At 37.4% G+C, this 16274-nt stretch overlaps 2 protein-coding genes across 3 annotated transcripts in view; both read left to right on the top strand.

Moving 5' to 3' along the window:
- The window catches only part of cntn1a (contactin 1a), a 68511-nt gene extending 65790 nt beyond the window's left edge, over window positions 1-2721 (top strand). For both annotated transcript variants that reach the window (XM_017406083.3, XM_017406084.3), the window contains exon 24: window positions 976-2721. In XM_017406083.3, the coding sequence (XP_017261572.1) occupies window positions 976-1052 (77 nt within the window). In that variant the 3' untranslated portion in view covers window positions 1053-2721. The remainder of the gene's footprint in view (window positions 1-975) is intronic.
- Window positions 2722-8534: 5813 nt separating this feature from the next.
- On the top strand, window positions 8535-9243 carry LOC119617455 (E3 ubiquitin-protein ligase PDZRN3-B-like). The gene is made up of 3 exons (XM_037978279.1): window positions 8535-8918; window positions 9034-9123; window positions 9193-9243. The coding sequence occupies exons 1-3, from the start codon at window positions 8595-8597 to the stop codon at window positions 9241-9243; spliced, it is 465 nt and encodes a 154-aa protein (XP_037834207.1). The 5' UTR covers window positions 8535-8594.
- The last annotated feature ends 7031 nt before the right edge of the window (window positions 9244-16274 follow it).

Raw genomic sequence — 16274 nt, 5'->3', positions numbered from 1 at the left:
AATTTATTTTGCTAGGAGCTGGCATGCCTAGAACGGGCACCAGAGGACACAAGTAGGGACATCAGGAGTGGAGTCAGTCAAAACAGTGAGTGAAGGTCAGCAGGCACAGAGGATGCCTCATAGTTACATTAGACAGCATTCCCAGCACTTGATGGAGCTTAATAGGGGTGACGTTGTGGGTCACATTGTGCATGGGGCTGGGTAGTTGTATTGTGCATGTTAGGGGTACAGATGTCCCAATGTTAGAACCAATGGGTAACTGAGGACATCCACACATGCTGTGAAGGGTCCAGGTGCTCAAGACAGTCCAGACCAAGGGAGGATCATTGTATTGTGTGCCAACCATTACAAAAACCCATGACTTTTGCATTTGCCGTCCAAACATAGGTAATGGACTCTTTTCAACACTTTATGTCATCTTGCACCATGTCTTGATGACTGGGTTCAACTAGACGACAAGTTCACCATCCCATGCGTAAGCTGCCCTTAACACCAAGGCAGAGATGGCTGAGTTTGGAGTGATGTCATAACTGGGAGGCATAGACTGATAACAAGTGGTGTCATATTATGCTTAGCAAGGACTCTTGGATTTGCATTACCACAGATAACCATCATGTGTGCTTATGGTGGCACTGACGGAAGAGGACCAATCTGGCCAATGTTGTTAAGCTACAGACAGGTGTTGTTCAGGTGTTATTACAGGTGTTATCTGATATTGTAATCATTGCAGTACAGTCTCAGGATCTTTCAACACATACAGTTTCATATTTTTTTCACCCATTTGTTAAATGCCTAAATAACTTGTCAGTGAGTGTGTGTAAAAATTTTTGCATGTCTTTTAAACTATAACATGGCACTAAAGCATTCAGATGACAAGTAACTTTTCTTATTCCATGACATCACCTTTAAATGTGACAGTATCAGTCAAATTACTTTAAGAACATGTCTTTTTGTTTTATTTTCTTATTTTTTCAGATGGAGGCATCATACCCACCGTATCTCTCAGGGTATCCTCCCTTCTCCTGGTGGTTCTCCTCCTCCTGAACATTTGAATGTAGCGCCATCTTTGTCTTCACTTACATTGAGAGAGAAATCTGTGGTTGCCGAAGGTTTACATCTATAAGGATTTGGGATTCTTTCCACAATATTTGTATTTCGCCCTGTTATCCGGGATGTCACGTTCCAGCTCTCTTCCCTCGCTGGGATATGTTTGCAGAAATGGACATGGACACGAAACAAATTGGAAATGGACAAAGACATTCCGTATTTATCCACAAAAAGCCTCTTAGAAAGAAGTGTTTAAGGAGATCTGTCAACTTCAAATGCCTTATATAAATGATTGCTCTTATCTTTCACAGTGACTTGTCTTAAAGTGGATCATGACTGAAAGTGTAAATCGTAAAGTTTGCAAATAGTTTTGATTTTTTTTCACATCTCAAAACAGACTTTTTGGTATAGACATGCTGCATTTTTTTAAAGCAATGTAGGCTTCATTTAATCTAGGATATTTTAGAAAAATCAATCCTTCAGTGCATTCCACAGTATCAGGTAAAGAAATACCTATGGAGGTTTAAACAAACATAAAACTTGGACTTTCTTAATTTACAGTTCTGTGTATTTTTTTTTAACTTAAAGCAAACACTGTCTTGCAGTGATACAGTTAAAGCAAATCTTTTCTTTTTATAACAAGCAGAGAGAAAAATTATGTAATGCTGATTCAAATATTCAATAATGGATATTGTCATATCTAATATAATGAAGTTTGAAGAAGAAACAGATTGGTTTTATCTATAACCGGTGCTTATTTTTAAACTGTACCATGAGAACTCCATTACTTTTACTTCCAAGCTGTGTGTTTTAATGTAAATGAAAGTAAAATGTTAATTGTTTGTGGGTCAGCTCATTTTGACTGATGTGAAAGCAAATCCGGTAGTGAAGTTTAAAAAAAAAAAAAAAATCAAAACTGTCAGATATGGCATTTCAAAAGCAAACCTGCCACTAACTTTAGGTTGTATTAGCACAACTTTGCAGCAGCATTTTGGCTACTGCTGAAATCTGAAAAAAAAAAAACAATCCCAAACTAAATCTTCTCTGTTTTGACTGTATCTTCAGGACTTCAGCGGTACCATCAACATATATTATAATACTAGACCAAGTGTTCCCGCCTTCTCTTGTTGTTGGGAATTGAAGTTAGCAGAAGCTAGTTTATAGAAGCTACCATATTGTATTTTCGGAACCAGAGTTTTTGGACTTGGAATGTGGAGTTTTAAGTCCCGCCTATTCCCCCACACTTTTCTTTTTTGCATGAAATAAGTAATTACAGCTAAACATGGTAGTTCTTACATTGCTCAAATATTTTTTTCTATGTGAATCAACAAGAGTCAAGTAAAAAAAACCCTAATGATTATTTTATAATACAGGCTAAGTCACATTCATTTATAGGGGGACTCAAAATTTGTACTGGGACCAGTCTATGGGGTTGCCGGTCCCCTTATGGCTTCAACAGCTGTGATCATATATGAGGTCTAATATTATAATACATGGTCTGTGAGTGGTACCAGTTGGTGCTTTTCATTTTATCCCTCCCACGGTTGGCTTTGTGTGAGAGTCACTATTAACAGTAAAGGTTAACAGTAGCGACGCTCATGCCCTTTATTAAATGTGCAATGTCTGACTGATGATTTTCAAACAAGACCATTTGCTGATCCTCTTGTAACAGAAGTCTTGTACTTTTTTTCATAATTTAATTATCAACAGGTAAACAAAAGCCATTTATATCGATGCTAAGAGCTCATCCAAAACTCATAATGTTGTTTTGAACGCACTATTTTTGTGCTTTTATTAACATACGATCAGAGTTTATGAACATTATCAACTTGTCATTTCTGATTTCTGTTTGTGAATATTATATCTGTATGTCTCGACCCATCTCTGGTTGGTCAGTTTTAAAGTTTATTTCCCTCAGAATGGAGGAGCAGATGCTGTGTTTTCAATTCCTTAGAGTCATTTGTTGCATGACAGATGCTGGTCATGCTTCTTTGCATTGTGACAGTATCAATGTCCACCACAAAGTGCTTTTCCTGGTTTATTTTCATGCCACTAACCATCAAAAGAAAAAGAAAAAAAGAATTGCCAAATGCATGAATGCCTTGAACTTTGACATTTTGGACAACGCAGCGGCTCAACATAATAACATGCATGCATGAGATAACAAACTTTGCAACGTGCAACCATCATAGAAACTTCTAGGACTCTTCTGAAAAACATTCCATCCCTGAGTGACGTCCCTTTAAGTCAGAGATGGTAGAGATCTTAGTGCATTAGCTGCTATAAGCTTCATTAAGTCAGTCATCTCATGTCAAGCCTCTATAAAGGAGGTCTTTTAGAGAGAATATTCTAAACTGACTAAAGGGAATCTCACTCCGCTATAAAGAAATGGTCCTGTAGTCTCGTGCACACATGATGTTTGAGATCTGATGGCATCAGTGGTGGAAGTGGCAGAGAATTCAGTTCTCTGCTGGATGTGACTGGCATATATGAATACATGAGGGATGAAGCTGAAACCTCTCATTGGCTGGAAAAGGAACAATAAAAGTGTAGTTAACTATAACGCTTCTCTGTTGCTTTCTTTGTAACCTTTTCATCAACCTAATAGAGACTGCGTTAAACCAAAAGTACTCTTTCAAGTCAGATTTTCAGAATTTTTATTTAAGCTCACTGAATTTCATAAAAAGTGTAAAAATACTTCATTATATCATTCATTTATTTAAAAATTTGAGCCTGGTATGAACTTATGGGTGTAAGAATATGAAGGATTTTTGATAAAGATCAAAAATAAAAATTTTCTTGATGAAGACTCACTCTCAACAAACAAACTCATTTTACATCATTGCAACACAAATTGTTCAGGAGCCAAATATTTGCTTACAATGTACAAGAGGTTTTTTTTTAAACTGGGATTGCTCTAATCCTCATCTATTATAAAATAATATTATTTTATTATTATAAATTACACCAAACATTGTTAATTTATTTTACTTTTATTTAAACCAGGTCCAAAACATAAATAATGAAACATGTCAGAATATCTGTTGCCCTGTATATACATTAGGTCAGAGGTGGGCAACCTTGGTCCTGGAGGGCCACTATCCTGCATGTTTTACTTGATTCCCTGCTCCAACACATCGGATTCAGTGGTTAAATTACCTCTTCATGTTCTGCAGCCCGTTAATGACACACTACAAGGTAAGAACTACGTGAACCAGTAAGAAAATATCTAAAAAATATCGGAGGTGTTTATTTATTTAAAACTTGTACTGGGACCAGCCAATGGGGACGCAGTCCCCTTTCCTGCTTCAGCTTTCCTGATCCATGAGGTCCAGTATAATAATATATGTCCATGTCACACCAACTTAATACAAATAAAGACAGGAGGAAAAAAAAACAAAATATATACAGTGTGTAAAAGAAATTATTGACCAATTTCAGCTGTATAGGCTGGCAGATATCAGTATTCATATAGTTGTATTTTTTTCAGCCACTGTTTTACCTGAGAGTTAAAAACTCTCAGGCAAAAAGAAAAGAAAGTAAAAAAAAGGAAAGATTTTAGGCACCTAAACATTTGGTATCAAATATGAACAGGAAATGTTTTTGTTTTTTTTAAACTACAGACATTGGCATGAACCATGATTTAGAGAGAAGACATGATGCAAATATACATGTAAATTAGTCATTTTCAAAATTTGTTGCAGGTGTAAAATTAAATACTTCTGGATAACTTTCATCGTCATCATTATTCAACCGTATGCAATAAGTGATCCATTTATGTGTGGCCCCTCAACCCCTTGCTCAAAATGATGTCCACCTGAAAGCATTTTTCTCCACCAAAACCACCTTTATTATCAGTGGCCGATAGTGTTTCCTTCTGTCCCCCTCACAGATAAAGACCAGCTCTGGCTTTTTCGAGGACAAACAGCTGTGGGAGTTTTGTCTCCTCTAAGATATCGAGCAGATGAAAGGTAAACCGATAACACTTCTCCTCTTGGATAAGGTTAGAACAAATCAATCCGATTTAGATCCTCAGTTTCAGTCAAATCCATCTCCGCCATTCAGTGGAAACACCTCACGGAGAGAACAAAAGGCAGAGATAAATTATTTCTTTTTCTGCCGTAACTTAGAGGCTTATCAGTCTAAACATATGGTCTGTGCGTGATAAGTCTGATCCCCGGTGGCTGTGCAACACTTGTTTGGAAAATTACAACACTCACAGTGCTCTTGATTGCCTCAAACCACCTTAACATAACATCATACGTAAAAAGCAACATCTTTTTTAACTATAAATCCTTTCTATAAAGTTACATAACAACTTCAAGCTCAGTCAAGATGACTGACTGATAAAAAAATATCCTCTGGCCTGTTTGTGCATGTGCTTTGCAGACCTGAGTGCAGTCCCACAACAGATTGTACGAATGTCTTTGTAAATCTACACCTGTTCCTTGACAGCTCAGACAACCCAAAACACACTTTGAATTGGAGCAGGCAGCAGACCATAGTCAGGCTGTTCTGCAGAAAGACCTGAAATGTGATGCTGTGTCTGTGATGTCTGCAGTTAGTATGTCATGCTGTGTCAAGCAGAAAGATTTAGACAGAAGTTTTATTTTTTTAAACCTGAAGAGCTCAATGCAAATAATGGAGAATTAGTCAGTGAAGAAGCGGCTTTCCTTGGAGAAATGTTTCATCAGAGCATAACTTGAACAGAAAAAGGACAAAAGGAGGCATAGCATAGATCCACCAACAATTTTTAATCTACTCTCAAAATGAAGATTATGTGATAGAATGAGTGACCTCTACTGGAGAGGATGTATTACACATATTAAAGGGCTATTATAAAGAATTCATATCTTACCTGTTGTATATTGTTTTGTTCTTTAAACAACCTCAGTTTAAAGAAATAAAGTTTAGGTCTTGTATGGCTGAGGAGTCTAAGCATAGGCAAGACCAAAGTGGAATTAAACAACTCCAGCATTCAAATGTTCACAGAGGTTCATGCAAACCTCTGTGAAATGAAAATAAACCCTAATTTCATATTGCATGGTTATTTTGGGAGAAATTGATATCCCTGCTGGAAGTGCCCCATGCTGCACAGGTTCAGGGGCATTGCTAGACATAAATTTGTACTGGGGCAAAGCCCACAAGTTTTTAGTCTCTCTTTATTCCACTGTATTTTTGATTCACAGTCAGACTTTCTTGTAACGTTTGAAACAGGAATAGTTTTTTCAGGCATTCTGAAGATCTTTCTTTGTTTGCTGTTTGACTCATTTCCAGTCTGGTCTTCACACTTCACCATTTTCAGAAGAATGTTTTATGTTTATTAAACAACTTAACACTATTCTCTAAATCACTCAGGACTAAAAAAGGCTATTAAACTCAATAGATGAACCATTTTTTATGAGTAATAATGTGATTGTTGACATCTTTCAGTTAAATTCTAAAACAGTAATAATGCTATTGTGACTGGGAGAAATGCTATCATTGATATGTATAATAGTATTTAGAGATATGAGTGTGATTTGATTAAATGTTACACTGTTCCAACTTGAGCGACCAATCAGGTAGAGCTAAGTGCACAGGAGTTTGTTGAGAGAGCACAGATGTTGTGCACATACCATTGGGTGCACATCAATGCACACAATACAGGTGGAGCAAAGTGTGTGAGAGTTAAGTGCACCCAGGACATATTATTGTTTGTTTAGATTAATATGGGCACACACATCACTCGCACTGTGTGTTCAACTGCCTGGCAAAATAATCCTTTGCTCACCTTCAGTATGAGCACTTTGTGAATATGCCTGTAAATTTCTGAAATGTGATTGGAAAATTTCACGGCTGAGATATCCTGGGACATGTGCCGCAGTAACATGAATCAGGTTACAGCAATTAAACCAGGTTCTGCTGGCTTTAACTCCCAACAATAAGACACTACACGTCTTCACCTAGTGTAGTATTTGAATACATGTCTATGATAAAAACCAACAGGATTCATTGGAATGCAAGCACAAATGTGAGGTGATGGACAATATAACATCATCTGTCTCCAAAACACTGATATAAAATGTATTCACACAGATCTGTTAGACTTTTTCATTGTAACTTTTTACACGAGCATGGAATGCAGCAGTAACTACATCACAGTAACACTAAAATTATGAATAAATATCACCAACAAAATATTTTTGTACAGAACAACTGACTGTAGAAATGTATCATCCATGCAAACAAATAAAAACAAGCCACTCACCAATCTAATACTTAAAATCCACCTTTCTTTAGTTGTAATTTAGCCTAAAACATAGCTTTAATGTGTTTCATATTTAAACTCCAATAGCTTTAGTTCACATTTTTCAAATAATTTTTCACCTCTGCAGCTCAGAGCAACGAGGAGATGAGTCGCTTTATATCAGAGATGTTTATAGATTTAAAGACATTTTCAACTTGTCTGAAAATGTCAATAATAAGCTGTGGACGTTAGCACTAGCCTTGATTAGCCTGCTGTGTCAACTCAGGCCACAATGCATAACAGTTTATTTTGATCATGTAATGTACAACTCCTGCATACTACCTTTTTTGTAACATGTGACCAATTACTGGAGCATTGTACAGTGGATGAAAAATGGAAGTTACAATTTCAAACAGCACTACAAAATGGCCGACTCACTATAAGATCCTACACTTCCAGGGTTTTGTTTCTTTCCGTGTCCCCTCAGTTTGCACAGAACCTTGGAAAAAAAGGGAATTCTCTTATTCTGCTCCATCTTCCTGGAATACACTGGAATACGGAATACCGTTTGATCCCTCTGGGACATTTTAAAGAAAATGGGGGGGGGGGGTCATTATTATTACTGTTCTTGTTTTTAAGTATTGTTTAAACTCTGCTCCCTTTTAAATGTCAAATAATGTTTTATGATTATTGTGTTGTTTTATGTAACTGATGTTCTGGGTCTGTGTTACAGGTCTTTCTTGTAAATGAGATTACCTGTCTAAATATAGGCTATATATATATATATATATATATTAGGGCACTATGTAGTGAGTGAGTGGGCAATTCGAACATAGCCTAAAGTTAACTGGTTGTCTCCAACTAAGATATGTTTTCATTATGTTTCTACAGAGCTCCACTTCAAAATGACCGGGATATCCCTTTTTAGTTCGGTACCTTTGTTGCACACTCACACACATGGATCAAAATGCACAAAAGTCAAGTAGCATGCACAAAATCAAATCCATAAAAAGGTACAGCCATTGAAATGCAATAAACTGACTCTATAAGTCCACAGAACAACAAGGATGTGAAGAGAATCAGGACGGGGAGCGGGGAACTCCTTACACATCATCATCATCATCATCATCATCAGTCCTGTGGTGCCCCAGCTCAGTCTGAGTTGCGCAGATCGCTCAAACTTTTCAGTCCTGTCATGCAGACATGCGTTCAGCCATGTAAACTAAGTCCGTCCTAAAAAACTCAGGAAAGTCCCCTGTGCGCTGCGCTGGCTGCCTGTGCTCCTGTGACGCTGTCAAAACTACGTTTGGATCCAGTGATGATGGAGCCGCAGGGACAACCGAACCCGGCTCAGGGACTCTGTCAGAAGGGATGCGGTCTGCCGCTGCTGTGCGCCGAGGAGCACCGCTGCGTGGAGGCGCTCCGGGCGCGCACAGCCGCGCTGGAGGAGAGGGGCGCAGCGCTGGAGCGGGGAGCCCGCGTGCAGCGGCTCAGGTGGAACAGGACCGAGCGGACCCTGTTGGCTCAGGTGACAACACTTCAGAACGAAGCTCAGCTCGCTGCCCTCAAGTACCAAAGGAGACTGGACCAGTACTTACTGCACATCAACAGCATCGCAAAACAGATTGTTGGCTACTGCCAGGTGAGAGGCACGCTGGTGCTCTGGCTGTCATGATTGTACAGATTTACTTTATTTGACTTTTGGTTCCGGGTGGGTTCAGCAACATATGATTAAACTGTTCTGTTTGTTGTATCAGAGTGAATTCAGAGCTCCTGACATGCAGGGCCAAACATCAGACAAGACATGTCCTGAAGGAGAGCTGCAGAAAACCAAGAAAACACCTCAGGTAAGAAAATACTAATTTAGGCTCACAGGTTTTCTCTCTCTCTTTCTCTGTTTGTTCTTATTTTTTTAGCACTCACAGTTGTGCAGACTTCAGAACATGGTAACTTTAAATGTGCTGTGACTGTGATGTAAAATCCCCAAAGGCAGCAGCAGCGTCTTGTGATCTCTTGCCATTATTTGGGTCCTTCAAGATAATCCTGGTGTTGTTGATACAGGACTTTAAAAGGTTTTCTGTTTCTTGTGAACTGGGATTTTTGCTTCTTTCTGCAACATTTCCACATCCTAGGTTTCTTGTAAATGTTGACTTATGGATTCTAGTCTGACTGACATATGTTTACATAAGGTAATCTCTCCTCACACCCTGTTCATCCTTTTCTGTGCTGTGGTCTTTCATCTCTCCCAGCAAGGTGTGTCAGTTATTTCAGAAATACAAAGCAGTCTCTGACATATTTTATGTATGTAAATGATTATAGTAAAACTTCTATGCAACTTGGGTAAAAATAGGTTTGAGACAGGCACAGAACTCTGTCAAAGGGTCTGTTCAAGTGGTATTTTTTTAAACGTTTATACGTCAATCAATGGTTTTATTGTGTTTTTTGAAAAGTTCTGTTAATGAGGTCTGCTAGAGAGCCTCCTTTTAAAAATATTTAAGGTCTGAACACTATATCTATCACCTGTTGCCAAGAAAAGTTGGTGATCATGTTATTACCTGTGTTAGTGTGTATTAATTTGTGTGTCTGTTAGCAAAATCTCATGAACCAGTGGATGGATTTTAATGAAAGTAATCATTGGATGTATGTTTACAACTAATTAACTTTCAGAGTCAAGTCAATTTAAGAGGGTCACTAAAAGTAACTGACATTAGCAAAAACAAAAATAGCTAGATGGCTCAATTTTACTGATATTGAGCTAAAATTTGGTACTATCAGCTTCAACACACTGCAAGTGCTAACAGATTTAACAAAATCTTTGTCTTAAACTTTAGCATTCAAGGTGGCCGGCGATATGCATTCCTTCAAGAAATACTACTTTAATTAAATTGGTGCATCATAACAGCATTAGTTTTGTCACCATTGCCAAGGGGTAAAAGTCTCTCTCCGGGCCAAAACTCACAAGAAAATATGTTCAGTAACGTTTTTATCAATGTAAATAAATACATTATTCAAAAGGGAGACTAGTTGACCATAACAAACACAATAAATTGTTATTTTTATTAACTACTGATAATTATAGTTTTCTTTTTAGATCAAAGTCAATTAAGCTCCACAAGGTCAAAACAACATCCTAAACTTCATCTAGATCTAATCTTTGAGCTAGTTAAAAAATGACAGGATTAATTCTATTTAGAGGAAAGTAAAACTATGAAAGTTATCAATTAATGAGAAAGTGGAGAAAGTGGAACTGAAAAAAAACAAAACTTTATTTTAGATTTGGGGCCAATTCTTTATGACAGGCATATCAGTTCAAATACAGGAAACCCACAAGACGTGTTGCATTACAGCGTTGTTGGGATTGATTGATTTACTGAAGCAGTCATTGACTCAATCCTCAGCATCAAACTGTCTTATCCAGAAGAACTGAAGATGCAATTTAACACAGGAATTCATATGATACTGTACAAGACGCACTGGAACACCCAAACCATAACAATGGATCACACACCAGCTCAGAGCATACATCACTCGCTAAAACCAAACTTTAGAATAAACCACAAAAGGAAAAAACACCAATTTCTGAGCTTTTTATACACCTGCTGTCAGTTATTGTTCAGGAACATTTATAATGAGTTAATTGTTGCAGCTCTGCTGGTAAGCTGTAATTGGTAAATCTGATTCCTGTCTGTTGCAGAGATGACTTTTAACCTTCCATTTTGGTAGCTAAATCTAATATTGGCTCGTATTTTATTAAGCTCAAAAGACAGCCTGAAAGTTGGTCTTATTTTCCTCTGGCTGGGTTTCATGTTGTATTTGGGCCGCAGCTGAGATTGGATGGTTTTAATTGGGGTAATGGTCACTTAATGTATCCCTCTAATTGCCTGAAACATGCTGTGAGTGGAACAGGCTGACTTTTGATTAATATGGAAAATGATTCATTCTCCTGTCAGAGCTGGGCAGCAGGACAGTGTCTATTTTCAGTGCTGTCTAAAAAAGTCTTTCGAATGTGTCTTTTATGGTTTTGTCACTATATGTGTTGCTTTCCAAATCGATTTTTCAGTGCTTTTTTTTTCAAAGCTGACTTTATGAAATGCAATTTTTAATGGTCTTGTGAATTGAAAAATAAAATGAAATAAAAAAAACTCAAATTATGTTGTATTTTTAAAGCAATTATTTCCTGATGTTAGATAAGAGAAGTCAAACAAAGCTCCATTTTTGTTACAGGCCAGTAGCCTTTCAGTCTGCTGGCTAAACTTATGATAGGCAGCGGCACTCAGCTTTAGTTATTGGAGTTTCATTTCATGAAGTAGGAAACAAAAAAAGTTTTGACAACATCTTTTTTAATAAAAATACTATAACAAGGGTCTTGATTGGACACTGTGCACATTATCTCAGCTCAAACTGACAATGATCTACTTGTGTTCTTAAGGAATGTCTGTCTAAGTCCTTATGTGGTTTTATAAATATTGAGTTTGGTCTATCTGCGTCCTTAAGTTATCTCATTGGGCTGTGACTGTTGGAGACTAGCTTGACGACTCAAAATTGCAAAAAACAAAGGTGAATTTTTACTTCCAGTCTCACTAAATTCTGAGTGTTTGCAACCAAACGATCAGTGAGCCATGTGGCTGCAATATTGAAGAGACACTTTTTGAAAATCATGGCCTATTTTCGCGTGCATGGCTTGCAAAACTGCATTCTTGGCTGTGCACATTATTTTGATTTCTACCTCTGCATATTTTGTACCTGCCTCAACTTGCTTAGGCAGCCATTTTCATATTTATCATTTAATCTACTCGAGTTGTTGTTGTCAGTTTTCTTTCGGCAGCTCCCTTCTGTCGGGGGGCCGCCACAGCAAGTGAACTCACATGAGAAACTCGACAAATATTTTAAATAAATAAATTTAAAAAAGATAGAGCAGTGTAGACTAGGCCTTTACTTATGTTGTCACAAATACACATATAATGATATTTTCTTATAACGCCCTTTTATTTCTTTTTCTTTAGGCCATTTTAGCATGTGCAAACAATTCTTGTTCCTTTTTTATGCTTTTATCTGTTCATGTAATACGTTTTTAGTGATAGTAAATAAAACATACTTGAGTCACAATCTATGGTTAAAAAAGTGATTGGAAACATGTCAGAATACAGGTACAGCAACCTATAAATATAAAAGTGTGTAACCCAAAGCCGTATATGTTCATCTAATTATGTCTTTTTGAACTCCATTCATTTGTCGGTAAGACTGTAGCAAAAAAGTGAGCCGAACTGGATGTAAAATAGTGAAATTTCTGTGAAAAAGTTAGTGAAAGATCAGTGTCCAATTACCATTCTCTCGTGTGGAATTAATAACTTCCACCACTCACTTCTTTTTCTTTACAAGAGTTTTAACCAAGTGTGCGATGTCAGGCATTTATAGAGATCACACCATCAATCCTTTCACATAACATAAAGTTTAACATCCTTTCATAAAGTAGTGACTGAACTCCATCTAAGTAAGGAATTGAGCAGGGAAAACATTCTTTCTACTTTATAGCTTTTATTTTATAAATTACTTTGAGAATACAATGTTCTGTGGTGTAGAACCAAAGCAGGTATCACAAGTTGAGCCATGAGCTTGGGTTGTTGGAGGACTAGTTTATCACACAATAAGGCTCCATCCACACTACTACGGATATTTTTTGAAAACATATTTTCTGTCTATCCACAAACAAACTGGATTTTTGGTGAGAGTGAACAGGAGCTCCAGATCTTTAAGAAATCACCTAACAGCCTGATTCTCATGGTTACTTTGTTCTTCAACCCTCCTGAAGCCATCGTATGTGAAGAGAAAAAGAGAAACTGTTGTAACTTTGGGTCCATTTGACCTGAAGGCCACAGAAGGGTTAAAAAACAAATATCAAATATGACGTCTTTTTTTAGTGTCTGTTTTACTTTTTTCTGACTCTGTTGCCATCAAACTTTTATTGTGTGCTTAAATAGTAATAATTTGGTGACAATTCTTTTGGGAAAAACTTTCTCCCTGTCCGTCATGAATGTAGACATTCTTACTACCTAGTGGTGTGACCTGGGTATTTCAGAAATTTTGATTGAGTGTTGAAGGACAAAAATATATATATGAAGAAATAAAAAAAAAAGAAAATGATTAAAAATACTACAGAGTGATGTAGCTGGGACCTAAATGTATGCTTAGGTCTATGGTTAAAGATGCTGATAGCTTGTATTATTTTATATTTGAATGAAACAAGGGAGAGGAAACTGTTATAAGGCGACAATAAGTCGGCGCTAAGACTGACCTAGAACAACTCACTTTGTATTTTTCCACGTAGCTCAGAGATGAAGTGATCTAGATCCTGCTGATTGTGTGTTCACTGGCCTGACAGAAGCTGCAGAGGGTGAGTCAGCCTGACAGTTCTGCCGTGCTGAAAAGGGATAATAGAAGCAAGGCAGAGCTTCGCAGTGGTAACAGAATTAGTCGGTTTTGCAACAACAAACCGCTCTTCGTCTGCCACGCGTATTGCCCACATGTTTGCGTAAGAACCAGATGAATCCATAAATGAAACCACAGATGAGGCAAAATCTGTTCCACTGCCCCTCATGTCAGCAGCCAAATCCACATTCTTTCCTTAAAGCTGAAGTGATCGGAAACTGAGGGAGTTCCATCTCATTCACATCACACAGTTCTATTTTATTTACGTAAAGCTGAAGGCAGTAAGCAGAAAACACTTTTGCTGACCCAGAGGACTGAGGCTTTTTCACCTGGCTGAGAGTTTAGATCCATTAGAGTCAGATTTAAAGGAACAGAGGTAAAGATGGAGAGTGGTGAGTGCACACATATCAGTGTCATCAAAATCCAGTCTTCCTAAAAGATGACAAAAACCAGCTTATTTTGTTTGCTTCCATAACAACAGATTAGAAGAAAAGACTCAGAGATATAACTTGATCTTTCTTTTACAGTTTGAGCTCCTAAATAAAAATACGTGAGCATCTTTTTCAAACGATGGGAGGATTGTTGGCCTTGAGGAAGCAATAAAAAAAATATGTAGCCACCTGGAAAATGTGAGGGGAAAAGATTTTTGTTTGTTCCTACAAACAAAGACAGATGTCTTCTTGGAACATCATTGAGACCCAAAGTTTCAAACATCTTTCTGTTGCCTGTCTAGACATCTTTATAGTCCCCTTTGTGCTGTAATTCCCCAAAGCATTTTGTTGAAAATGGAAGAAAACGCCTGCTGCACTCAGAAAACAGCACTGGTTTACAGCTTGCTGCCTGCTTCCCTCACAGCTGGCAGATTTATTAAAAAGGAAAAAAAAAAAAAAACCTTTGCTGAAATGGAAAATGGGTCGAGCACAGTCCCAAGGTAGAAATATGGGCTTATGTTCTCCGTGTTTTAGCCCCCCTGGAGGTGTTTTCTGTACCTGTTCTGCTCTGTTTGGAATGCCATTTGCCCAGAATTTACACCATGTAAACTGTTTGTCCTTCGCCTGTGAGAGAGCGGGACCGCCCTGCTCACCATTTCCTATTTCCTCTCCAATCTGACCACCACACACCAAGATGCTAAAACAAACATCAGCTTGCGTTAATTTAGAATGACCTGTTAAGAGAAAATTTATAAAAATAATCACTTAATTATTTAGTGCCAATTTAACTCGTTAACTTGTTTAATATCTTGCTCCTATCTCCCTGCCTATTTATACATATTTCTTCTGTTTGGGGAATTTGTAATGTTTTCATAAGTGTTGGTTTGGCAAACAAAATGTTTTCCCAGAGATGCCAGGCTGATGTAAAGATTTGGGAATTTCACAGTCTAAGTTTGTGGATTTGGACCAAACCAAGGAGCAGTGGCTGCACAGTACAAGTTTGTTTTTCAAACCACAGTGATGTGTGTGTGTGTGCTTTTTCTTTTATGCGTGTGTTTAAATGATTTTGGTGTTCAGGTCTGTTGTTTGAGGCATGGGGTGTGAAAAAGAAAACCATTCCAGTAAGGACCACCATGCTTGTAAAAGGGTGCATTCATGGTAAATGTGTCACAACCTGCTGAAAAGCTTCTTATTTATTTATCAATGTTGGTAACCTGAAGACTACCCTGAAATAAAGTCTGTTTCTATTTTTTTTTTCATATACAAAAATTCTTAAGGCACAAAACCCTAAAAAAATGATTATATATTATAATATTATTTGGATTGCTGCTATTTTTAAACTAAGTGCATCTTTTCAGGCATTGGGGCTACATGATAAAAGTTAGCCTTTGGCTAACTTGTGTACATTTACATTTGACTTGTTTAAATGAGGACTAACTTTAGCTAAGTGAAGCTGTTTGTGCAACCCTTTTTAGAGTTGATTTGTTTGAAATATATTGTATTGTTAAATATAGCAGAAGTAATCAGTAAAATAATTACTCAATCAAGACCGAATTCCCAAGCAAAATTGCTAATTGTCAGGATTTTGGTATTTGGAGTTATTTTTTGAGTTTCTTTTGTATTGGGTTTATTGTTTTGTGTTTCTGTGATCCGCTTTTGTTCTTTGTCTTTACCTGTATTTCGTTTTATATTGTAAATTGTTGTGGTGTCCTGTGGCCTTTGTGTTCCCTGTCATCATTCACTTTTCCTGTGCTCGTTACTCGTCAGCCTGCCACACCCATCTGCAACTGTCTCTCGTTTGGCATCAGTCACCAGTGTCTACTTCCCAATCACCATCTGTCTTTAAAACCTGTTCATCTTCATCACATACTCACTGGTTCATTGCTGCATAGATGCACTGCCTGGTTTCCTGGTGTTGATCGCCTCGGGTTCACAGTTGTTGTAAGTTTTTGTTATTTAGCTTTTGCTGTCATGTCAGCCTATTTGTTTTTATTATGTAAATAAATTAGTTGTTACTTTTGAGCTTTCTGCATTAGTCTGCATTTTGGGTCCAAATCCTCCAACAACTAAACCTGACACTATTGATTCTGAGGTTGAATTTGTTTATGTTAAATTTGACAAAACCAGGCTCAACACTTTTT

The sequence above is a fragment of the Kryptolebias marmoratus genome, linkage group LG11 (genome assembly GCF_001649575.2).
Source record: "Kryptolebias marmoratus isolate JLee-2015 linkage group LG11, ASM164957v2, whole genome shotgun sequence".
Lineage (NCBI taxonomy): Eukaryota > Metazoa > Chordata > Actinopteri > Cyprinodontiformes > Rivulidae > Kryptolebias > Kryptolebias marmoratus.
Note: the sequence above shows the minus strand (reverse complement) of the source record. Positions and strands in the feature narration are given on the sequence as shown.

Excerpts from the sequence above, each read along its gene's own strand:
- LOC119617455 (XM_037978279.1), top strand. The coding sequence starts at position 8,595 with ATGATGGAGCCGCAGGGACAACCGAACCCGGCTCAGGGACTCTGTCAG. Across the intron at positions 8,919-9,033 it reads AGATTGTTGGCTACTGCCAG|AGTGAATTCAGAGCTCCTGA; the intron begins GTGAGAGGCACG and ends TTGTTGTATCAG. Across the intron at positions 9,124-9,192 it reads AAACCAAGAAAACACCTCAG|CACTCACAGTTGTGCAGACT; the intron begins GTAAGAAAATAC and ends TTATTTTTTTAG.